Source organism: Pteronotus mesoamericanus, unplaced genomic scaffold, assembly GCF_021234165.1.
Source record: "Pteronotus mesoamericanus isolate MK-2021 breed Mesoamerican mustached bat unplaced genomic scaffold, CSHL_Meso_final scaffold_174, whole genome shotgun sequence".
Lineage (NCBI taxonomy): Eukaryota > Metazoa > Chordata > Mammalia > Chiroptera > Mormoopidae > Pteronotus > Pteronotus mesoamericanus.
Genome location: NW_026555309.1, coordinates 18,562,959 through 18,589,222, shown reverse-complemented (window position 1 = coordinate 18,589,222; position 26,264 = coordinate 18,562,959). Strand labels below are relative to the sequence as shown.

Genomic DNA, 26,264 nt, shown 5'->3' with positions numbered 1-26,264 from the left:
AGAAACCACATTTACCAGAAACTTTTTAATAGCAAAGTATTAGATCCCATTCAATGATTATCCTATACTACAGGTATTTTGGTTTCTGCCTAATTTATTAAACATTTTCCCAAATGAAACTATGTTACTATATGCTAATTATACTACATATTTTAAAAATAGCTTTAAGCTTCTTTTTGAACCTGCTATCATCTGCTATTTCTACTTTAAATAGCCATAAAATATTAAAAAGCTATGACTGAAGGGAAAAAAAGGAGAAACATAACCATCATAATGGATTCAACTAGTGCCACTTACTAATATATAATACTGAAACGGGGTAGGGAAGAGAATATGAATGAGGAAGAAAATGTAGGCAGAGTTAAAGAAAGAAGAAAAAAGAACACAACAAAGATAGAAAAAAAAGAAAAGTATGGAAGAAAACAAGAGATACAAACATAACGAGAACACAGAGAAACAAGGCAAATCAGAAATAATTGTTTTTATGCCCTGGCTGCCATGACTCAGTGAACTGAGTGGCCTGTGGACTGAACCACAGGGCTGCTGGTTCGATCTCCGGTCAGGGCACCTGTCTGAGTTACAGGCCAGGTCCCCAGTAGGGGGTGTGCGAGAAGCAAGCACACATTGATGTTTCTCTCCTTCCCTTCCTCTCTCCCTTCCCCTCTCTAAACTGACTGTGAGAAAGCAGGGCAGGGTGGGATGGATGAAAGAGGGCAAAGGGGGAAAAACTGAGACAACTATAATAAAATAAACGATTTAAAAATAAAAAAATCTTTTTTAAAAAAAGAAATAATTGTTTTTATAAAAAACCTCAAAACAATAAAATTAATTAGTGAACATTCTTTTTTCTCTATGGTTTGCCTAGAATGCCCAAAATTTTTCTTTTAATTTCATGCTATTGTGGGATATTCCATATTCTCAGAAGTTTCTCACACAATAAATGTGAATATAGATACATTACTAAGGAATTTAATTGAAAATATAAATAAAACTAAACATAAACTGCAACTGCATTTAAAAATGAGAAAAAGGTTAAAAATCTCACTTTACTCAGCACCTGGCCAAGTATAGGTCAGCTCGCTGGGTGTCATCCACAAACTGAAAGGTTGCGGGTTTAATTTCCAGTCAGGTTGCAGGTAACTCCCCTGTAAGGGCATCAGAGAGGCAACCAATCGATGTTTCTCTCCTTCCCTTTCTTCCTCCTTTCCCCTCTCTCTATACCCTCTCCCTTCCTCTCTCTGTCTAAAGCAATGAAAAAAATGTCCTTGAGTGAGGTTAAAAAAAAATTTAAAATAAAACCCTCCATTGTATTCAAATGCTTTTTCCACAATAAAAACTATGTAAAAACTAACTGAAATATTAGCTATCTTAAGAAATAACTGTTTGTATTAAGCCAGAACTTTACTGGACAAAACAGAATCTACTTCTTTCAGCAACTGACATTTTTAACACCTATTGGGAGAAAGCTTATTTAAATCTATTCAACCATAACATGTTTTCAAAATCCAGCTCCTTCATTCATTCCCAATGGACAGAAAAGGGAAGGGAATGTAAAACCACTAAGTTCACGTTTTTCTGGTACATGGAAACTATTAGCTTTTAGAGTGCCAATTACCATATGCTATAAAATTAACATACAGAATATCAATAAATTTAAGGTAACAATACTCTTTTTATGAAAGTAGATACTAAAATAATGCTTAACAAATTAAGCTTCCAAAAGAAATTTTAACATCAAAACTTTCAACCTTAGAATGTACAAGGGTGGTCAAAAGTAGGTTTACAACTGTAATACAAATAACACAATAATTAATAATAGTACAAGATTAAACTTGTGTACTCACAACTATAATCCTATTTTTTCCCACCCCTGTATATTCCCCCTTGCTACCACTACTCAACATAGATGTTTAAAATAAAAATAAAAATCCTGTTACTAAGAAGTGTAACATGGCTAATATTGGTTTTCCTACTTCTGAAAAACCTGTCATCTATAGGGAATTCGTATAAGCCACTTAAGGGGGTATTATCTTCAAAACAAAAAATTGTCAATGAACTGGAAAAAAACATATAATGCACAGTAATACCAACATAATACTGTATATGTATTTTAAATTATATAATAGTGATGGATTTTTCATTTATTTTTTAATATTTTTCCTCCATTTCTCATCATAAAACTGACATACTAATTGAGATGAATAAGCCAATTGACCAAAAGAACCAAATTTCTCAAAAGAACTGCATCTACAGAAGACTATGTATGTTTCCTCATCGAAAATGCAATGACAAAGTAAGAGTGACTATCCCATGGAATAAATAATACACCATCTCTTACAGGGTGTCCAACCTTTTGGCATCTGTGGGCCACACTGGAAGAAAAAATGTCTTAGACCACACATTAAATACATAAACACTAATGAAAACAAAAAAAATCTCATAATGTTTTAAGTAAATTTACAATTTTGCGTTGGGCTGCATTCATAGCCATCCTGGGCTGCATGTGGCCCACAGGCCTGGCACTGGACATCCCTGAAAGCTACAGAGTGTCAAAGGGCAGGTCTATTACGACCCATCACTCCAGATTTAGAGATTGCCTGGAAGTGTAACTGTTCAAATGACAGCCGTAATCCAGGTCTATTCCACAAGCATCTGAAAATGCAAGGCTACTGGAGGGATGAGAACTTTCAAGACATCGTATCAGATGGCTCTTTTACCCTGTTACTAGTCAATCTTTCCAGAAGGTCCTATTATCCAACTCTCTCCCATCCACAAACATCATTCCTCCAAACACATACATTGATGCCCACAGCATCACTAGCAGATAAAACACTATGAATTTTCATTGACTTTGTCCGTGTTCTTCTTTATGTTAGAATACTCTTTGCCCATTCTCCATTCTTACTCGAGCCCAGTATAAATGTCCCCTCCCTTATATCCTCTTCTCCAATGTTCCCCACCCTACACATCAACATTAAGGAGACTTGTCTCTACCACTCTTTTTATCCTAAGGTAGTCTCAGAAATTCTAAACAACTAAATAAGAATAAAAAAGAGAAAAACCTGTATGTATTGAAGTCCTGGGTAAGATAGAGTAATCATATTCCACATTATCTTTCCACTAAATATTGCCAAAAAACCTAGAAAGAATGCATGTCAGGACTGAATGTATGTCAGGAGTCAAAGGTAAAGTAGATATGAGAGGAGGAATAGAAGAATGAAAATCAGAGCTTACAAAGATAAAACAAGTAATACCCCTGGCTGGTGTGGCTCAGTGGATTGAGTGCCGACCTGCAAACCAAAGAGTCACTGGCTTGATTCCCAGTCAGGGCACATGCCTGGGTTGTGAGCCAAGTCTCCAGTAGGGGACACACAAGAGGCAACCACATACTGATGTTTCTCTCCCTCTCTTTCTCCCTCACTCCCCCTCTCTCTAAAAATAAATATAATATTTTTTAAAATTTTTTTAAAAAAGTAATAAAATGGTAGAGATAAATTCAAGCATTTCAGTAATTACATTCTAATTTAATGGTAAGAGGATGATCAATATGATAGCAAGTCTTTGAAATTTGTCAAGGCTTCCTTTTTTACCAAGCCTTTTTCAATGTCTGTAGACACCCCATGTGTGCATCAAAAGGATGTACACTGTCTTATCTGCTGAGGACAGTTACACATATGTCTACTAAAACAATATTGTTAATTTTTATATTCAACGATACAGTTACAAGATATTTTTTCAGCTAAATCTAGCACATTTCAAAGCTAGGTTACTAGGTACATACAAAGTCATCGTATATTTTTGGAGAACTGTTAGTATCTATCGTGGATGCTCTTTAATCCTATTGCCTTAGGTTTTATTTTGCCTTATTTTTATGCTAAAAATACATATTTATTTTTGGATAGTATGGGTCTATTGTGCCATTTTCCATCCTTTCATTTTCAATTTTTCTTGCCTCTCAGTTTTACCTGCGTGTTCTGAAAACCACACACACCTGCACATAACCACTCCTTTTTTTAGCAACCAAAATATATTGCTTGTGCTTCCTTGGTGCTCCTCTTTGCTCTGACTTTGCCCTCTAGTCAGTAGTTTACAAAGTCTCCCATACTAGCAGTTAATTCTTTGAGGGAAAAGATAGTGTTTGATTGGCTGGTCGAGCATACTCTCATTTACACAACAGTATAGACTTAGGGAATTGAACAGCCTGTCTCCACTAAGCAATATTTTGAAATCCAATCTAATTAGAATGACATAAAGGCTCTCTGAGTATCACCTTTTCTGTAATAAACAAAATGAAAACTAATAGTTTGAAGCAAAACTTACTTTAAAGCCATTTTAGGGAAAATAAAGAAACAGCCCACAAAGGGCTGCTTTTTATAATGACCATCAATCAAAGCCAGAGGCTGTACACTTAAGAGGGCACAGAACTGAATAATCCAGGTATCTAGCTTAGAAGTGCTATCACTTTACAGAGATACAAAGTGTAGAGAATACTGAGGAAAATATGCATAAATAAATAAATAAATAAATAAAACATCCTTAAACTTTGTCTCTAAATACAAGCCGTCAGCATGTCTTATAGGATATGATAAGCCCACAATTCAAAACTGTTATTATTAGCAATAACTGAAGGTCCTGGACTATATATTATTAACTGAAATAAAATGTGTATGCTTCAAATCAGTGAAATTCAAACTCTTTTGACCCCGCTCACAGTAAAAAACATTACATCATTACCCAGCACAAACGCACACATATGCAAAAGTTTCTTGAAATATTACTACCCTTTACTGCATGCCGTATGCTATCAGGTTTTCTATTCTATGCCACATATTTTTTCAATTCTGTCATGACGCACTAAATTGCCTTCATAATGCACTAACTGGTCAAGAGCCATAATGTGAAAAAGACTGTTTTGGATATCAAGGATAGAGATTGAAAAGAAAAATATCAGATGCTGATTCACCATCTTTCCCTTTTTATTTTATTAGAATGAAATTTTATTTATTTTATTTTATTTCCTTTTATTAGAAAGTCTCCTTGCCTTCAAGGGTGTATAACAAACAACTATTGACAACACCAAAACTTTTCTCAATAAGCATCTCTGGATTTATGCAAATGTTCTAACTCTAAAATTGTAACCACAGATACTGGAAGAAATAACTTCGTTCTAGAAAATTTTGAGAGCAAGAATTCATCTCTAGAAATAAAAAACATTAATATGGTTCCTGGGCATGGTAAGGTTACCAGAAATGAGTCCTCAAATAACTATATGAGTTAACCTTGAAATAAAATAATTTACCATTATCCAACTGGATTCTCACATTATCCCTTTTTTCCCTTTGGCAAGATTAAACTTAGCAGTTCTCCCTCCCAGTAATTGCCCAACAAATTCGGTTACTTCCTAAAGCAACTCCTTAACTGTGATTTACGTCAGCATAAAAGAGGCTATGAGTCCTCCCATTAGGTAAGGCAGAAAAGCAGATGTTAATTCAAAAACTTCCTCAAGTAGTTCAGGTAGCTCTGTTTTATGCCACTATAATATAGAACGTTTTATGTTACATTTATGTTTTTGTTTTATGCTCCTAAAATAGACTGACTATCCCAATTCTGAATACCAGTGTAAATTCTAATACAGGCTCTAAAAAGAATCATTAAAAGCCTGGGACTTAGGCCCTGGCCAGGTACCTCAGTTTGTTACAGCCTCGTCCTGATACACCAAGGCTGCATGTTCAATCCCCAGTATGGGCACAACAAGAAACAACCAATGACGATGCATAAATAAGTTGAACAACAGATCGATATTTCTCTAGTTTGGGTGAGATAGGTAATCAGAAACTTGGAGGGGTAAAAGTGTTGCCCAATGAATAAATAAGAACAAGCTACAGTTTAATTTAATTTACAGGTTAATTTAATACACCAGGAATTTTTCCCAAGGAGTTAATTAACAAGAAAAAATTTTGAAAGTTCCAGAACCACCATACTATTCTAAGTAAAATTAAAAATGTTCAGTACTAAAATATCTTCTGGCACCTTTAGCAATTAATCTATTCTAAAGTCAGATTAACTGAGGTCTTTTAGGTAGAGCGTTCTGAAGAATACAAAGCATCAGCGTTAACATCATTGCAACACCAGTTAAAAAATGTTCAATTCAGCCCTGGCCTGTGAGGCTCAGTTAGTTGGAATGTCCTCCAATACACCAAAAGGTTATGGGTTAGATTCCTGGTCAGGGCACAACCCTAGATTGAGGATTCAATCCCCAGCTAGTCCACGTGTGAATGGAAGGCAACTGATCGATGTTTCTTTCTCCCATCCCTTTCTCTCTCTTCCCCTCACTCCCTCTCTCCCACTCTCTCTAAAATTAATAAGCATATCCTCACTAAGGACTTAAAAAAAAGTTAGAACATATATTTGAGGGAAGAGGGCTATGAAATTATGTACCTAATACAGCCTCTGAGAGGTAAAGCAAATGGTGCCAGAAGACTGTCAAAAATTAACTAAATTGCCCACAAACCTTTAGTGCAGAAAATATGTGCACACTAATGTTACCTCCATCTCAGCGGGAAAAAAGTGACTGATAAATAAAGTCAAAAATCAAAAGAGAAGTGAGTGATAAACAATTCCTAACTTTAAAAAGCAGCAATGCACTTTGCACAGAAAGCTAACATATAATGATCATTGTTTTTTTCTTCATTAAATATTTATCAAGGAAATTTAGTTTATAAATCACTACTGTTCCAGGTAAATAGAAATTTAGGAAATAGACGAGATGGTCTATCCCAGTTTCAAAATTCTGCTTTGCTGTTAGTGAATTTTATACTTTCTAGAAACTCAGAACAATCTAGTGTCTTTCCTCTATTTATAAAGAAGTGAGGAAAACAAAAAGACTATGAATGGGAAATCAGAGGCAAGTCTTCCAATGAGAGGATATAAGAAAGAAACTTAAGAAACAACCTGCTGCAAAAGAAATTCAAAATTTGAATGAAAGACACTCATGAGGCCTCTGGACTCAATCTGTTCTGAATTCATGAAGCAAATGCACATGCATATCTAGTCTACATATTTTATACCACTAAAGAATACTGAAAGTGTATATTCTACAAACGATTACAACAATTGATAACAAGCCAGAGGAAGTTACCTGGTGGTAAATCAGGATCTGTGGGAGCAGCCTGCTGAATTCTTCGAGGTTTTACTGACGATTTTGTGTTTTCAGTAGTACTAGGGTTGGTAGAATTAGAACCACAACTTTCATGGTCATCCTGTATTTATTTCAAAGAAAGAGACAAATAAGAATAAGACTTCCTTTGGAAAACAGAAATTCTTATTCAATACCATACTAAGAGAATAACACAACAATAAAAGATGAATCTTTTCATGACAGCATGGCTTCAAATTCTAGTGATATATTAGCAAAAGAAAAATACTGTCTGAAACTTCAATACAATCAAAAAGTAAAAGACTTACTATCATAAACAACAAAGAAAATTTTCACATAAATTTATATTCACTTTAAGTTAATGCAAAACAAACTTCACGACGTTCGATTTCACAAAACAACTTCACCATTCAATCTTTATAATGACATCTTCTGTTATTTTGGGGGATGTTACAGTCTCTAAATACTAAAAGACTACTACTGTGAATAAAACTGTACTGTAATTACTTTTAGTTCAACTTACATCCTTAAAAATGTCTGCAGTCACACACTTCTGCACAACGTTAACATTAAAAGCACACTATTAATTTTTGAAACATATGGTTGTCTCAAAAGCCCAGAAGTAAAACATGTTCATTAAAGAGATGTGAAAAAGTTCCAAGTGAACTGCCAAAACTAGCATAATTATGAAAATATTTAACACTGAAACCATCTGAAATCACATACTGTATATAGATTACAGTGATGTCATAATAAACATTCAGCCAAAATGCACTAAAACTCCTGCAGTCTAATAAATCTGGCATGCACAAGATGACAAACATTTTAGAGCAAAAGAAAGAACAAGTTATTTTTATTTTATTTTTTAGAAATTATTAGTAGCAAAAAAGGGTAAAAGTACATAGGCTAAATATGAGTTTTCAAGTTGTTGAAAAAGACACACAGTGAATAAAGCTCCCCTACAAAAGCTTCCCTACAAACTACACATTTTTATTATTCAAAAGAAAAACTAAACTATTTGTTTACACAAAACTCATAATAAACATGAGATTTCAGTGTGTTTTAAAAATGAGCATTAATCACAGTACTCATAAAAATATATACTATGAAACAAATATTACCAAATGTGTAAACACTTCTTTCTCAACTATGGTTAGGAAATTATGGTTGTGCACACAGTATCATTAGAAAATAATCCTTTTAATAATTTGTACTTGTTTTTATTTCAATTACATTTTAATTGTATCAATTAGAAGTCAACTTCCCTTCAATTCTCACCCAACTAAATTAAATTACAAAAATAAAACAAAACAGGAATTATAATATTTAATATTAAAACTGGAATTACTTCCATCATTAGTTTTATCTCATCGGCTTCTAACCCGTATGCACCACAATGAACTATTACACATTCAACTTCACTGAAAGTTTCTAATCTAAGAAAAGAAACTCTGTTCTCAAATACACTAGCTAAAATGTTTTGAGATAATTTTTAACCCCAAATACATTACAGTTATATATTTCATATTTAGGTTGCAATTTTTCCAAAATGTCTGGTAAGTGTATTTCACAGCAAAAGAATGTTTTCTCTTGAGGACCACATAACTATTTCTGAAAATACTGCCCTTTGCTCCTCATGAAAGAATGTCATTTCCTTACAGAAGGTCCTAACAGAGGAAAAAGGTAACAAATAATGTATGTAAATAAATCCATTACTTTCATACTGACAAATCACAGGATCACGCAGCATACTTTTCACCTTAGCCCTCATAGAGCATGAGTAAGATTGAGGACAAAACTTAAAAGAGGTGAATGAATCATTCCAAGTCCTTGTTTAAAAACAGGTTAAAATGCAAGAAGGAGTTGAAGGAGAAACTGAAAGGTAGAACTATCAAGTGATGTGCTTTATTTTTGCTCTTCACCTTACAGCACCAAACTCGGGGGGGTGGGGGGAGAAAAAGGGCTAAGGATCACCTGGCAGCTCTGGTCACCAAAAGCCCCAGAAACAGAGTGTGAAGGCCTAGGAAATAAATTGCTACAAAGCTCTTATGGACATTCACCTCTACCTTCTCCAGTGGCAAGTACAAGGGCAATTATCAGATGCAGTAAAGAATGTCTAAGAGTAATACTGTACTTTGGAAAGTCAAAGCCAAATAAAGTCACCAACGCAGAGGTACACACTTGGAGAACACAAGAGAGAGCCAGGGAAAACACATTCACTTGCTTTCATGATAAAAACAAGAATCTCTGGTTCACCTCTACCCTGACAGCAATATTAATAAACTTAATTTTAGTCATTAAAAAAATGCCAAGATCCTGACTGGTGTGGCTCACTTGGTTAGGTGCTGTCCCACAAAGTGAAAGTTCGCTGGTTCAATTTTAGTCAAGGCACATGTCTGGGCTGCAGGTTCGGTCCCAGTCGGGTGTGCACAAGAAGCAACTGATCAATGTTTCTGTCTCACATAGATGTTTCCCTTTCCTTCTCCCTCCCTTCCTTTCTCTCTAAAAATAAATAAAATCCTTTTTAAAAATGCCAAGTATGCTTAAGTAAAGGAAGAATCAATCTCCTCACACAACAACTTGAGCCCAAAGAGGCTGCTTCTGTCTTCTCTCTCATCAAGGATGAGGATAGGGGTATAGTAGGCCAAGGAAGAAGAAAGTTGACATTCCCCTGCATTCTTCTACTTAATCCTCCCAAAAGGAGGACTAGCTAACCTGACAGGCCAAAGTTGAACATTAATTAGGCTGCATTTTAACAATGAAGAAGACCGCTGTACTAACTATAAACACCTGTGTGGTGAGGCCACTCTTCTATCTCTGATATCCACGCTACCCAGTAACAGGACCAGAGCCATTTCCCCAATGATGCAATCTTTACCCATCTGTCCCTCTGGCTTCTTTTCACACATATAACCACCTCCACATTCACATGCCTCCACGGCCTGTGAATTGCCTTACTGTAGAAGAAAGTGGTGTTTGGAGAGCACTGCACTCAGGTCTGCAAGAAGAGAAGGAGGAGGAGGAGGAGGATGGCTAGAGACTGGCAGTGAAAGACGGCCAAAGCTGACAGTCTCAATAAAAGAGACTGGGAATGAACTAGTGAATATAGGAAATAGAGCCAACCAGACTGAGGAAACAATCAGTGATATCAAAGATAAAAACCTAGAAATGATGTAGCAGGAAAAAAGAGAAACAAGAAAGGAAAGATAGGAAAGATAGGGAAGAAAGAAAGGAAAGAAAGAAAGGAAGGAAGGAAGGAAGGAAGGAAGGAAGGAAGGAAGGAAGGAAGGAAGGAAGGAAAAAGACTTCTATAAGAACTATTTGACTCTATGAGAAAAAACAATATAAGAATAATAAACATACCAGAAAAAGAAGAGAGGAAGAATGAGGTGGCATGGGTCCTGAAGGTCCCTGTTTGGATGCCAGGTGAGGAAGGAGTCAGACACTGTCTCGTAGAGTACACTGCAGGCCATCACAGATGGGGAAATAAAAATAAGCTGTCCCAGACAGTTTTCTCAGTCTGCCACGAGAAGAGGTGGCAATTCCTTCAAGTGGAGAACGCCCTGAGCCCCTGTGCTCAATTGCTGTTATTGGAAGGGTTATCAATGGGGCTAGGTAGTAGGAATGTACAGGTGATCTCATTACATCAGTATGTTAACGTTCACAGAGAACAGATGATGTTTTGAAGAAAACAAATGGCAGGAACACACCAATTTACATGTGTCTGAGAGCAGACAAGTAAACATAAGAGCGTAAACATAAGAGCACCAAAGGGTTCAGGGTCAGGATCTGTGAATAATGTAAATTTCCTTCCCAGCATGAGCTGGTTATCATAGCTTTTGAGGGAAAAACAAAGCATGCTTCAAGGAATCCACTTCTAGGCCTGATTTCCCACAGGAACCACCAGGTCCAGTTTAGGGCTGCCTCCAATATTGTTTCAAGCCTGAGCCAGGCACGGGGAGCAGAGTCGCCAAGAGATAAGGAGACTTCTCTCAGATAGAATGAGGCCATATCAAAGACGAGGTGTGAGGGTCTTTTGCCCTTTCTCCATGTCCCCTAAAGTCCTTCCCTGATGGCCCCTCTGCGACTGTGCCTGTCTTAGGCTGCCCCTGCCATCGAGGGGTCTTATCCATCATTGACTAATCGGTCATCCTTTTGGGCCAAGCAGGGTGATACAAGGGAGGCAGGGGCACAGCCCCTGCCAGGGGGACAAGTTTTGTCTCCTCAACGGCCTATTTTCCCAAGGTCTCCTTGCTTAGCTCCAGCCCTGGGACCCTCTTATCTGTCGGCAAGGCTACAGTTCCCGAAACCAGGTGGGATGGTTCCCAACAGAAGGGAACGGAAATCAGGTTCAAACAAATAATGGATGAGAACTTCCCAAACCTGTGCAAAGAACTGGATCCTCAGATCCAAGAAGCAAATAGAACACCTAATTACCTCAATCCTAAGAGGCCTTCTCCAAGGCACATTGTATTAAAACTGTCAAAAATTAATGACAACGAAATAATTCTCAAAGTAGCCAGGAAAAGAAGGAAATGACCTATAAAGGAAAACCAATTGGGTTATCAACGAATTTCTCAGCAGAAACTCTACAAGCCAGGAAACAGTGAAACCAAATATTCAAACTACTGAAAAGAGAGAAATTACCAGCCAAGAATAGTATGTCCAGTAAAGTTATCCTTTAAATATAAAGGCAAAAGAAAAGAATTTTCCAGATATACAGAAGCTGAAGGAATTTATCACCAGAAGATGCCCACTGCAGTAAATACTCAAGGGGGTATTGTACCTGAAACAAAGGACAAAAGGTCAGAACACTACAAGTAAGACAACCAAAATAACTCACAACATAAACAGGGAAAAATGTAAAAAGGGGTGGAGGGATAAAGGTCTGAATTTCCAAAGGAGGATGATAATCAAATGCATTCAAAAGAAAAAAAAAACTACTGTATATATGAAACCTTTTCCATAAACCTAATGGTAACCACACACAAAAACCCCAAAACTGAGAAACAGAGCTTAAAAAAAAGGAAACAAGAAGCACTGAATACCACCAAACAAAAACAGACAAAAACACAAAGGAAAAGAACCAATGGAGATAGAGAGCTATGAGAAAACAAAGGATAAAATGATTATAGAAAATCCTCATACAACAATAGTTATCCTAAATGTAAATGCACTGAATTCACTAATAAAGAGGCACAGAATACCAGATCGGATCAAAAAACACAACCTAAACATATGCTGCCTCAGGAGACACATCTAAGATGCAAAAACAAAGGTAGATTCAAAGAGAAAGTGTAGAAAATTATTCTCCAAGCAAATAACATCCACAGAAAAGCAGGTGTCGCAATACTTATATCTGAAAAAAAACAGATTTCAAGATATCAAAGGTAATAAGAGACAAAGATGGACACTTCATGATGATAAAAGGAACACTGCATCAAGAATACTTAATACTTCTTCATATATATCCACCAATCAGGGAGCACCAAAATATACAAAGTAACTACTCCCACAACTAAAGGGAGAAACAGACCAAATCACAGTCATAGTGGAAGATCTTAATACTCCATTGACAACTCTAGATATATCATCCAAAAAGAAAAGCAATAAAGAAATAGCAGCTTTAAATGACCAAATGGACATAATTGAGATTTACAGAGCCTTTCACCCAAGAACATCAGATTATACATTCTTCTTCAGTGCGCATGGAATATTCTCAAGGATAGAACCATATTTTGGGTCACAAACTAGTCTCAACAAATTCAAGACTGAAATTATACCAAGCACATTTTCCAACCGCTGTGCTTTGAAATTAGAAACTGCAAAAAGGAAGTAAAGAAACTCACAAATATGTGAAGATTAAACAATATACTGCTACAAAATGACTGGGTCAAAAAAAAAATCAAAGTTGAGATCAAATGATATATAGAGACAAATGAGAATGACAACACAACTATTAAAACTTCTGGGACACACTGAAAGCAGTAATAAGAGGGAAGTTTATATCATTACAGGCCTATCTCAGGAAACAAGATAAATCCCAAGAAAACAGCATTACATCCTAAAGAATAACAAAAAGGAGAACAAAAGTAACCAAAAGTCTGCAGAAGAAAGAAAATAATAAAAAGTACATAACTGAATAAAATAGAAAACAAGAAGACTATACAAAAATATTAATAAAACAAAGAGCTGGTTCTTCAAAAAGATGAATAAAATTGACAAACCCATGTTTAGACTCACATGGAAGAAAAGAGAAATGATGCATATAAACAAAATCAGAAATAAAAGAAGAAAAGTTACCACAGACATCACAGATATACAAAGGATCGTACCAGAAAACTATGAAAGACTATATGCCACCAAATTCAATAACCTTGAAGAAATGGATAAACTCCTAGAAATGTATAACCTTCCTAGACTGAATCATGAAGAACTGGAAAATCTCAATAGACCACCAGCAGTGAAGAAATTGAAACCATCAAAAAACTTCCAAAAAATACAAATCCAGTATGAAGGCTTCACTTGTGAATTCTACCAAATATTCAAAGAAGATTTGAAACCTCTCCTTCTCAAAGTCTTCCAAAAAACTGAAAAAGGGGCACTATTTCCTGACACATTTTATGAGGCCAACATAACCCCAATACCAAAACCTGGCAGACATGACACAAACAAAGTAAACTACAGACCAGTATCTCTGATGAATACAGATACAAAAATTCTAAACAAAATACTAGCAAATCAAATACAACAATACGTTAAAAAAATAATATATCACTATTACATGGTGTTTATTCCAGGGGCACTAGGATGGTTCAACATATGCAAATCAATCAATGTAATACACCATGTTAACAAAACAAAGGATAAAAATTATATGATCTTATCAATAAATGCAGAAAAAGCATCTGATCAGCTACAAGATCCACTTACAATTAAAGCACTCAGTAAAATTGGTATAGAAGGAAAGTACCTGAACATAATAAAGCCCATATATGAAAAACCCTCAATCAATATCATACTCAATGGCAAAAAAAATGAAAGCTTTTACTCTAAAACCAAAAACAAGACAAGGAGGTCTATTCTCACCACTCTTATTCAACATAGTGCTAGAACTCCTAGCCAGAGCCATCAGGCAAGTGAAAGAAACAAAAGGCATCTAAACTGGAAAGGAAGAAGTAAAAGTGTCACTTTTTGCAGATGACATGATTCTAGACATAGAAAACTCTCAAGACTCCACCAAAACACTATTAGAAACAGTAAACAAATACAGTCAAGTTCCAGGACACAAAATCAATGTACAAAAATCTACTGCTTTCCTATATGCTAACAATGAAACTTCAGAAAAAGAAGTGAAAAAAATTCCTTTTGCAATTGCACCCAAAAGAATACCTAGGAATAAACTTAACAATAGGCATGAATGACAAATCCTGAAAACTACAAAGCATTATTAAAAGAGACTGAAAAAGACACAGCAATTGGAAAGATATTCTGTTTTCACAATTTGGAAGAATCAACATAGCTAAAATGGCCATATTACCAAAAGCAATACACAGATTTTATTCAATCCCCCTCAAAATCCCAATGTCATTTTTTTAAAGTAGAACAAAAAATCAGATTTCTCTGGAACAACAAAAGACCCCAAATAGCCAAAGCAATCGTTAAAAAAAACAGTGAGGCTGAGGTATCACACTACCTGACTTCAAATTACACTAGAGAGCTACAACAATCAAAACAGTACGGTATTGGCAAAAAAACAGACACACAGATCAATGGAACAGAACTGAGAGCCCAGAAATAAAACCACATGTATACAGGCAGATAATTTTCAAAAGAGAAGCAAAAAACACACAATGAAGAATAGAAACCCTCTTCAATAAATGGTTCTGTGAAAACTGGAAAAGAATGAAACTATTAAGAGATTACAGTTTGTTCCCATGTATAACAATTAACTCAAAATAGATCAAAATAATATAATTTCTGAAACAATAAATTACATATAAGAAAACATAGGTACTAAACTTATCGACCTTGGCTGTTGACAACATTTAATGAATTTTTCCCCAAAGGCAAGGGAAGTAAAGGCAAAAAAAAAAAAATTAATGGGACTACATCAAACTAAAAAGCTTATTATGTACAGCTGAAGAAACCGACAACAAAACAAAAAGGCAACTGACCAAATGGGAGATATTTGCAAACAGCTCTGGCAAAGGGTTAATATCTAAAGTATATTTTTAAAACCTCATAAAATTCAACACCAAAAAAAAAATCCAATTTAAAAATGGGCAGAGGACCTTAACACACTCCTCTCCCAGAAAGACATACAAACAGTTAGCAGATATACAAGGTCTGTCCAAAAAAAGCCCAGCTATTGTTAATAGCAAAGAAGGTAGCAAAGACTTTTTCAAACACAGAATAGCTGGAAAAAAAATTGTAGCAAGATGAAATGGACTACAAAAGATAGTAAAGGATGATCTTCAAGCTGAAGTAAAATGTTGCTAGATGAAAACTGGTCTACATAAAGAATGAAGAGTGCCTGAAATAACTATGTGGGTAAATATGAAGACTTGGTTGCTAATTTCTTAGAAATTGACTGTCTAAAGCAAAATAATAACAACATATTATGTGTTTGTAACATATATAGAACGAAGAATTATAGCAACATTAGCATAAATGATGGCAGATATGCATACTGTTGTAAGCATACTAAAGGATAATACATTATCCATGAAGTAATATGGTATTATTTGAAATTAGACAATAACGTAAACATGCGTATTATCAGCCCAAAACAATCACTAAAAAGATAAGGAGGAATAGGGAATAAACCAATAATAAAGATAAAATAGACTGGCAAAATATACTCAACTAATCCAAAACGGCAAGAAATGAAGGGGAAAAAGGAACAAAAATTAGAAGAAATAGAAAACAAACAAAAGGATAATAGACTTAACCCTAACCATATTTAAAATTACATAGAATGTAAATAACCTAAAACATTCCAATAAATAGGCGGAAATTGTCAGACTAGTAAAACCCAACTATAATCTATCTACAAAAAATTTAGTTCACATGTAGACGCAGTACAGTTTCTAAATACTAGATATGCACATTTCAAAAAAAAATCTTGGCAAAATTAGTTCAAGAAAAAATAAAATTAGCAATATCTAATTATCAAAGCAAAAATTAGAAAACCATTGCATTTTATGGATTGAAAGGAAATCTACAGAGCTTGCAAACCAAACAGAAATTTAAAAAAGACTAGAAGCTGCAGTCTGCACTCTTCATTATCTTTGTTGCAGGATGCTTCAAGGCTAAAAGGGAAAAGAGAACTTGTAACTACCAGCAAGCTGCAAAGTCTCAAATCATTATTTTCTGTTCTGTTCACAGTGTTTAGACATAAAAATTATAGTGTCCGCAACATTGAACTTGCACTTCTATTACAACCCCATATTTTAATTCATTCATAACATTCTTAGAAAGCCCTTAATGAAACTGAGACTTCCTTACTTGTCTCAATCTAAATGTGACCTTTCATCTTCCTAAATAGAAGAGCTATAAGAGAATAAAAATACCCCAGCTCAGCCCTGACCAGTGTGGCTCAGTTGGGTAGCCATGTCCTGCAGAGCAAAACGTTGCCAGTTCAATTCCGTCAGAGCACCAGCCTGGGTTGTGGGTTCAGTCCCTGGTAGGGGGGCATATGAGAAGCAGCCAATCAAAGTTTCTCTCTCACATCAATGTTTCTCTCCCTCCTTTCCCCTCTCTAAAATGTAAATACATATTTTTTTAAATACTCCAGCTCCAAAAAGAAAAATCTTTCCAAGAATAAAAACAGGTATACAATAGAAACTCCTCAAAAACATGGCAAACAAGAATTAAAACTTCCTCAATAACTAAATTTAAAAAAATTTATTTAACCAAAAATCCACTTTATGCCAAAGTTGGTTTTCTTTTTTTTTAAAGATTTTATTTATTTTTAGAGAGACGGGAAGGAATGGAGAAAAAGAAGAAGAGACACATCAATGTATGAAAGAAACATCGATAGGTTGCCTCTCACAGGCCCCCAACTGGGGACGCAGCCCACAACGCAGGCCCGCGTGCCCTGACTAGCACTCAAACCAGCAAACTTTTTGGTTTGCAGAGCAGCATTCAATTCATTCAGCCACACCAGCCGGGGCAGCCAAGCTTGGTTTTCGTGTGACTTAAATTTCAAACTTATACATCAGCGATTTCCAACATTTTTCATTTCATGGCACACATAAACTAATTACTAAAATTCTGTGGCACACCAAAAAATATATTTTTGCCAATCTGACAAAAAAAAGTTACAATTTTGATTCATTGTCACCGGACAGCTACTGTTGTGTTTGGCTGTTGTCATTTTTTTATGACAACCTAAGAAAAGAAGTCAGTGCCCCTGACTAAATAATCAGGTATTGCATGCTTTAAAAATTCTTGCAGCACACCACTTGTGCTGCGCATACCAGTGAAAAATCACTATTATACATGACACAGTGAAAGATTCTGTGATTTAAATTAATGTATGTATTTTTTTAAATAAACAGGTCTTTGGAACAATGTTATCTTCCAACCAGTTAACTCCCCTTCCACTACTTTTGATTGGGATGCTTGCGAACGCAGGTAAAAGTTCAAGAAACGAAGATTTCTTCTGTCCTCAAACTTTTAAAGCACATATTACAGTTTGAAACATTTATCTTCCTATTCATCCATCCACAAGTTATTTGCTTGTGGTTTTGGATTTTTTATTTCCTTTTCCATGTTTTCAAATTAGTTATTTCAGTTAAAAAATAAATAAATAAATCTAAAACAAAATATTCTACCCTTGGAGGGTTTTAAGACTACAAATTTTCTATGCTAAAATTAAAATCATATACCACTCAAGATATATAATCTCTCCTCAAAACATTCAAAAGGAGAGAAATCTTTTTCACTAAATCATCAGCATTTAGTATAGCACTCAGTAAAGATTTGTTAAATGAATGAACTTTCCAACTTTTCCTTCAAATAAAGGAAATTAAGTACTAAAGTGATAATTTTGTACATACTTACCCACAACAAATAATGCCCAATATATATACTAATCTTCAGTGAGATCTAATTTACCAATTATGTTAGTATATGATGAGCTTGACAGATGACTATTTAATCTCTAAAAAGAATCTAAATTAACAGCACCATAATCCTACCCCAATCATCCTAAACCAAAATTCCAGAAGTCATCCTAGAACTGCAACTGCCTCTCTACATTTTCCTCCAGAACCTGTACTCAGTTCTCCATGCCCACAGCCAACGACTTAATTCCATCTAGTCCCCACCATTTTTCTCCTAAAATATTGTAAAGTGAACCCAACTAATTACCTGAAATCACCTCTTCCAATCTATTCCTCCACTCTGAAAAATATGTCATCTTCCTAAAATTCATTCAAGTAGCTTACTGGCTTATAATTCAATGGTTCTCTACTGTGTACCAGTGGTCTTCAAATGTTTTGATTTCAGGACCTTTAACCCTCTTAAAAATTACTGAGAGCCCCACAAACCTTTCTGTTTGTGGATTATATCTACCCATATTTACCATACAAAAAGTAAAAAAGAAGAAAAAGTTTAAATATAGATTTTTGCATATATACTTTTATAATCATTTTTAAATGAATCTATCACGTTATAATTATGAATTATAAAATTTTATGCTTTATGAAATATAGCTATATTTTCTGAAAGAAAAAAGATTACTAAAAAGAATGAAATTATTTTACATTTTTAAGAGTCTGGCCTAAAAGAAAATAGCTGAATTCTCATATCTGTTCCGCCTTCAATCTGTTGTAGTTATCGTTTATCAAATATCCTTTGAAAAATTCAACTTTATCCTCATAAACAAATGATGAAGAAAAGAAATAAATCATGTCTTAGTACTAGTATAAAAACAGTTTTAACTTTATGTATACCCTGAAAAAACTTGGGAATCCCTAGGTGTCCTCAGATCACATTTTGAGAACTACTGGATGACAGCAAATTTCAAACTCTCTTATAAGTTGCACAAAAGTTCATGATCTGGGAGATTCATTGAACTTGATAGAAAACAGATTTGAAAAAAATTACCCGCTGTTCAGCACAGAGAAACAAAGAGATAAAACACATGAAATATGCAGAGGTCTAAATGTGAAAATGGGAGTTTCACAAGGCAGAAAGAGTGAAATAGGAATAAATTAATATCAAAGACATAAAGTGGAAATTTTATAGGTGTAATCAAAAACATAAATCCATAGATACAGGAGACACAATAAATCCCAAGGAGGATAACAAAAAAGAAATTCACTCTAGAGGCACTATTGTGAAACTGAAGAATACTAAAGACTGAAAAATAAAAAAAGATCTTAAATACAACTGGAAAATATATATGTATACACACAGTTAATGAAATGACAAAATGACACCACCACTAAAAAACAAAAAACTCAACTGCCAAAACAGAACTATTTCAATAGTGAAATAATATTTTCAAAGTACTGAGGTAAAATAACCACCAACGTGATGTGACCAAATAAATTCTCATTGAAGATTGAGTATGAAATAAAGATTTTTTAGACAAATCAAAACTGAATGTACCAATAATTAGTACAGAGATTAAACTGGTTATTTAAAACGTCCCAACAATCAAAAGCCCAGGAGCAAATGGCTTCACTGGTGAATTCTACCAAACATTCAAAAGGAATGAGTATCAATCCTTCTCAAACGCTTCCCAAAAAATAAAGAGGGAACACTTCGAAACGCATTTTACAAGGCCAGCATTACCTGATACCAAAATCAGACAAGCACGCCACAAGAAAATAAAATTAGAGGCCAATATCCTTGTATTGCCTATAATAACAGATACAAAAATCCTCAACAAAATTAGCAACCCAAAATCAACAATACATTGAAACAGCAATTTTCAACCTTTTTCATTCCATGGCACACATAAACTAATTACTAAAATCCTGTGACACACCAAAAATCAGGTTTTGTGGATTTGACAAAAAAAAAAAACAGGTATAATTTTTAATCATTCTCACCAGACAACTATTGTTGTATTGGCTGGTATCATTTATTTGGCAATTTAAGGGAAAAGAGGTAAGTGCCCCTCACTAAATGGTCAGGCACTGCATGTTTTAAAAATTCTGTGTGGCGCCCCATTGTGCCTCTTGCAGTGCACTGGTTGGAAATCACCGCAGTGCCCTGACCGGGTGTCTCAGCTGGTTACTGTCATCCTGATATGCCAGGTTTGATCTCCAGTCAGGGTACGTAGAAGAAGCAAACTATGAATGTACAAGTGAAACAACAAATCGATGATGGTCTCTCTCTCTTCCTCTCTCTAAAAATTAATTTTAAAAAGTTTTTTTTAATTTCCTACTTTACTAATCAAAGCTTAAAATAGGAAAATAAACTGCTTAAAACTGTGTTTCATCTACGTTTTCACTGAAAAATTAATTCCAATCACTAGCAAGTATTACCCCCAGGGCTGAAGGGGTTGTACCTTGCTAAATAATTTGTCCAAATGTCAGCTGCAATTCTCACAATCCTTTTTATCTCAAAATTTTAAACATCTGTAAAAAATACTTGTTGTGAGAGTGGTTTACAATCATGACACTTTGACCTTTTGCTATACACACCACAAAATTCAGGTCTCAAATACCAGGCAAGCAGGAAATCTGATCGTTCCTGCAGTAGCCATCTGCATGGTTCAATATCAAATATTAGTTCTAGGTGGCACTAAGTCATGTGTTACAAATCTTTTTCTGCAGCCTCTATAATTAGTTGTAATTTGCCTTTTCTAAAATGTGTTTCTTATGGGACATCTGGCCTTGAAACTTCCACCTACCCGTTGAAAAAATACTTAGCGTCTGGATTTTTTTTTTCTTCATAATATGAAGCACTGCATGGGTGGCATAACCAAGTCCAGACTCTTAAAATAATTAAATTCCAAGGACAAATGATGATTAAGAACCATTTAAGTATTACTCAATATAAAAGTAAAATAAAACTTTGTTGCAATATTACTATCTACAGATTTCTAAATCAATCTCCCAAATATTTAAAGTTCACAAAGTAAGTTTTCATGGAGATAGCACTGGTCTACTTACTTCCAGCAATTACATGAGTTAAATTATATTGGATAATACAATTCTGAATCAAAGATTTCATAAAAGGAAAAAAGAGGTTTCAGCCCAGTCAGCTGATATGACACTCAAAATATCTACTTAAAATAGGAAATGATTTTAACAATTCATAAACAACCTTAACTAATTTCACAGAGATTTAAGTTATACCTAGGATATACTAAAATTGCCTTAACGTACTTATGAAAATATTCAATTTACTGATTTTCTTCAATCCATTTCATTCCAGAAAACCTCCCCTAAAACTGAAAGTTAAACATGGGTTAAGGAAAAAGTAATGAAAATATATGACAGAGACACCACTTCTCTGCAGGATGAAAGTAAACAGGTCACAATTATGATACTATCCAGATCTATTTGCTTCCTAGATGAGAAAATTTTGGGTAGGAACTCCTTAAAATCAATATCATAACTTTATTAAAAAAAGAAAAACACTAAGAAGAAATGTAAGATGGGTCTGAGAAGATAAATAAGTCAGAAAAGAGTAAGTTTCTGATGCCAAAACTTCAACAACCACCATGAAATTTGGTATATAAAGGCAAATAATATATTTTTATCTTCCCAAAAATAATTTGAGATTTTCACCTCATTTAGAAATGTAAATAAAAAATTATGCAGTTACTCTGCAGAAGTTCAAAAATCTTCACTTAAAAATTGGACATAATCAGGCACCACTTCTGGTGCATATAAGTAATAATCAATCTACATGATCCCTGTTAAGACTAATAATCAGGTTAAGTGAAATCAGTATGAAAATATCCCTTAGGATAGTTTACCTAAATTTAAGAATACCCTTTTGCAATTAATTATGTTACTTTAACAAACATATAAAGATAAGTATATAAGCTAAGATTTATTTATGTAAAAGATGATTAATTACATTACTTTAACAAACATATAAAGATAATAAGTATATTAGCTAAGATTTATTTGCGTAAAAGATGACATATCCAAAAAGTTAAATATCAAACACTCAAGTAACTATAAAATTGGTTAATATCAATAAATGATAATTTCATACCTGCATCCCATCTTTAAGTTTCAAAATGCATTCCATTGTGTTGATGGTAATTACCACTGGCTCTGAACCCAGTTTTGTCCATGGTACATGGATCCTCAATTCATGAATATGTCCACTTAGAAAAGTGAAGGGTAATTTCAACTCCTTAAAACATAAAATATTACATAAAAGTTAGTAAGTGCTTAGTATTTTTTATCCTAATATTTAAATTACTTCCTTAAAATAAAAATAAAATGTCTCACACAAAAATATGTTGGGAATTACTATTCATCAGAAAGTAATAGCATCCATAACTTGTTAAAATACAAAAATCAATTGTGCAAATAACATTTAACAAGCCACTTGACCTATCTAGACCTGAGTGACAAACACTCATAGAGGTAGTAGTAGTGGTGGAGGTGGTTGTCACAGTAATAAACAGCAGCAGTACTTGAGATAACAGCAATAGTACATTGTTTAAAATCTCCACCTAAAAATATGTCCTCAGTTGTGTTTTAAACTACAAATACCATAGCACTATAAGGCAAGTTGAAAGCAGGATTGAAATAGATAGGGAGAACAACCTGACAAAATAAAAAACTGACCAACTTTTAAAAAAAACTTATTAAGCTTTTACCTAATTAAACATTGTACCTGGATACTAGTAGGTCATAAATTTGAAACGTATTCTGACTGGTTTCCATTATTACTGGAAAGAGTTTAAAAATGAAAACATAACTGTTATTCAATCACTTTATACTAATTCATTTCACTTTCCAATAAAATTCTTAAAAATCAACAAAGGAAGAAAAAAATAAACTGTATTTAGATTGTATTTCAACCACAGTTTTTTGTAAATGTTTGTGAAAGTTAAGATAAATATGCTTATTTATTCATCCAACACCTGCAGTACTTGATTTAGCAACATAGTAGCAATATAGCTACATATATGTAGGTAGTATTGTAAAGTAGTTAAGACCAATAATTCTGGAGACAGCAGACATGGATTTAAAAATCCTACTCTACTATTTAGGCCAATGACAGTGGGCAACTTATTTAATGAATCTGTGCCTCAGTTTCTTCGGTCGTTATCTATAAAATTTGAATAAGAACAGTATCTTTGAGGGTTAAAATAATTAATTTGTATAACATGAACAATTATTAAGATGCTAACCATTATTACTATTACAAATGTGTGGACCTAATGTATGTTTTTTAAACACCATAATACTAAAAATATATTTCTACTATCCTACCTAATTGATTGTCACAATTTTTAAATATTTCTCATTATTATATTAATTTTAAAGCTGCAATAATTTCATGCATTAATCAACTGACAGATTATATTTTATTTTGTGTCTATAACAAAAACAATGTTTATTGAGTATCAGGCACTATTCTAAGAAATTCATCTGCATGCAACCATTTAATCCTTATAAAAACCCCAAAAGGAAAATACTAATGAAGAATATGCAACACAGAAAGGCCAAGTAACTTCCCTGGTTAATCGAGGAGAGCCAGGACACAAAACTGGAAAATATGATGCCAAGCCCTTGCTCTTAACTATAATTAAACTGCATCTATACTTCCATTATTAGTACTGAATGCCTTTCCAAATACATCTGTCTGCACAACGAGCCAATAATATTTCCATCTCTACCAGTCCCTGATTTGTGTAAATATGATATATTTGTGAAATGGCTACCAAAGTTGCTGTCTATGGACCAAACTGAATTTTATCAGGGAGAGGTTAGAAGACACCTGAATCAAATTCAAGACCTTAGTATCATCAATATAATCAACTGAATTACTAACCAAAACTAACTCAAGAGGCAGCATTCTATGTTAGAACATGGAAATTTTGAACCACATTGCCCATATGGGAACTCCAATTGAAGTGCAGCACTTACCATCTGACTATAAGCAAGACTGTACAATCTCCTCATCACAGACTCATTGTGACAAAGAAATGGGAACACATACATGTCTTATAAAAGGCAAAACAAAAATACTGATTGTTATAACAGATCGTCCCTAAGATAACCACACACAAAAGATTTTCTTTTTTTTCTCAAAATACAGTCTACGACTTAAAAATATTTTATTCACTTTTAACTATTCAGAAATACATTGTGAAAAATGCATCCCTAAAACCAGAACAACTGTGACTGTACCAAGGACATTAGTAGCAAAGAATTTAAGAACAGAATTGAATAGCTCTCAAAAATCTAATTCTAGGTAAGCTATTAAAAATATTCTGCCCTGGCCAATGTGGCTCAATTGGTTGGAGCATCATCCCATGGACCAAAATGTCATGGGTTCAATTCCCAGTAAGTGTACATGCCCAGGTTGCAGGTTCAATCCCCGGTCAGGGTGCATGCGAAAGGGCAGCTGACTGATGTTTCTCCCACACTGATGCTTCTTTCTTCTCATTCTTGTGCACTCGCGCTCGCACACTCTCTCTCTCTCTCTCTCTCTCTCTCCATCTCCTCCTTCTTCCCTCCCTTCCTCTCTCTCTAAAATGCAATGAAAAAAATGTCCTCAAGTAAGAATAAAAAAATAAGAATAAAAAAATTAAGAACAAATGGATAAAGAAGATAGAAAGTATAGTACACACATACAATCAAATATTATTTAGCTTCAAAAAAAGTAAATTCTGTCACGTGCTACAACATAGATGAACATTGAGCACATTACGCTAAGTGAAACAGGTCAGTATGAAAAAAGACAAATATTGTATGATTCCACTTATATAGGATAACTAAAGTAGCAAAATTCTCAGAAACAAAAAAATACAATGGTGGCTTTCAGGGACTGGGGAGAGAGGGAGAAAGGAAGTTGTCCAGTGGGTAGGGAGTTTAGATTTGGAAGATGAAAAGTTCTAGAGATCTGTTGAGCAACAATGTATAGAGTTAATACCACTATACACTTAAAAATGGTTAAGAGGGTAAATTTTATGTGGTTTTTAAAACCAAAAATACAAAAGAATATAAGATAACTTCAACAAATCTTAGTTAGATGTTTAGCAAATTCTCACTCCAAAAGGCATGACAAAACTGAACTAAGTTGTCAAAACCACCAAAATCTCAGGAACAATAAGGAGATCAGAATATTAGTTGGTACAAGCAACAAAACAACAGACCAGGCAGAAAATTAACAGCAACCCAGAGAACAAAAGAGCCAAAGATGATCCTGCTATTATTTCACATATCCCTGGGTACTGCCTGGCAGTGCTTACTTAGAAAAACAACAGAGAGCCCTAACAAGCTATTCATTCACTGTTAACCAAGAGGCCCTGTGAAAACAGGAAGTTAAAAAAGAAAAAGGTGTAACTTCTGGTCAAGGTGGATCAGCTCCTTGCACAACCACATCAAAATTACAACTAAACTATAGAACAACCATCACTCAGAATAGTCAAAAATCAAGTTGTCTGAAAGTTTGATAACTATAGAATTAAGGAAACCACATCTACCTATGGAGATGCAGAACAAGCTGGTCCCACATCCATGTATGGTGAATAAAAATTCAGGAGGGATATCTCGGGAGCAAGGAGGCCCAGCTCCACACCAGGCCCCTCAGCCCAGGGCTCCAGTGACAGGAAGATATGTTCCCCATAATTTCTGGCTGCAAAAACCAGGAGATACTGTGTTGGTGAAAGAAACTTCTGGAGTCTCAAGTAGTTCCTCTTAAAGAACCCACACATGATCTACTCAGACTCACTCCCTCTGAGATCCTGCAACAGAGAAGCAGCTTGAAAGGCACCAGTGGAACACTGGAAGGAACTGCAGTGTCTGGCATCAAGTCAAGAGCTGGGAGATAGCTATCTCCCAGACATAAAGGTGGGCAGAGACCATTGTCTCTTTTCTGAGCCCTCCCCACACAGAACCACAAAGCTGGCAAGCGGGTGCCATATCTGTGACTCCATCAACCT

General features: G+C 34.7%; 1 protein-coding gene across 4 annotated transcripts in view; it reads right to left on the bottom strand.

The window, feature by feature from the left end:
* The window catches only part of VPS13B (vacuolar protein sorting 13 homolog B), a 673,385-nt gene that overhangs the window by 641,319 nt on the left and 5,802 nt on the right, over window positions 1-26,264 (bottom strand). For all 4 annotated transcript variants that reach the window (XM_054590316.1, XM_054590313.1, XM_054590314.1 and 1 more), the window contains exons 3-4: window positions 22,352-22,495; window positions 7,139-7,259 (exon numbers count right to left, since the gene is read on the bottom strand). In XM_054590316.1, coding sequence (XP_054446291.1) covers window positions 7,139-7,259; window positions 22,352-22,495 — 265 coding nt within the window. The remainder of the gene's footprint in view (window positions 1-7,138; window positions 7,260-22,351; window positions 22,496-26,264) is intronic.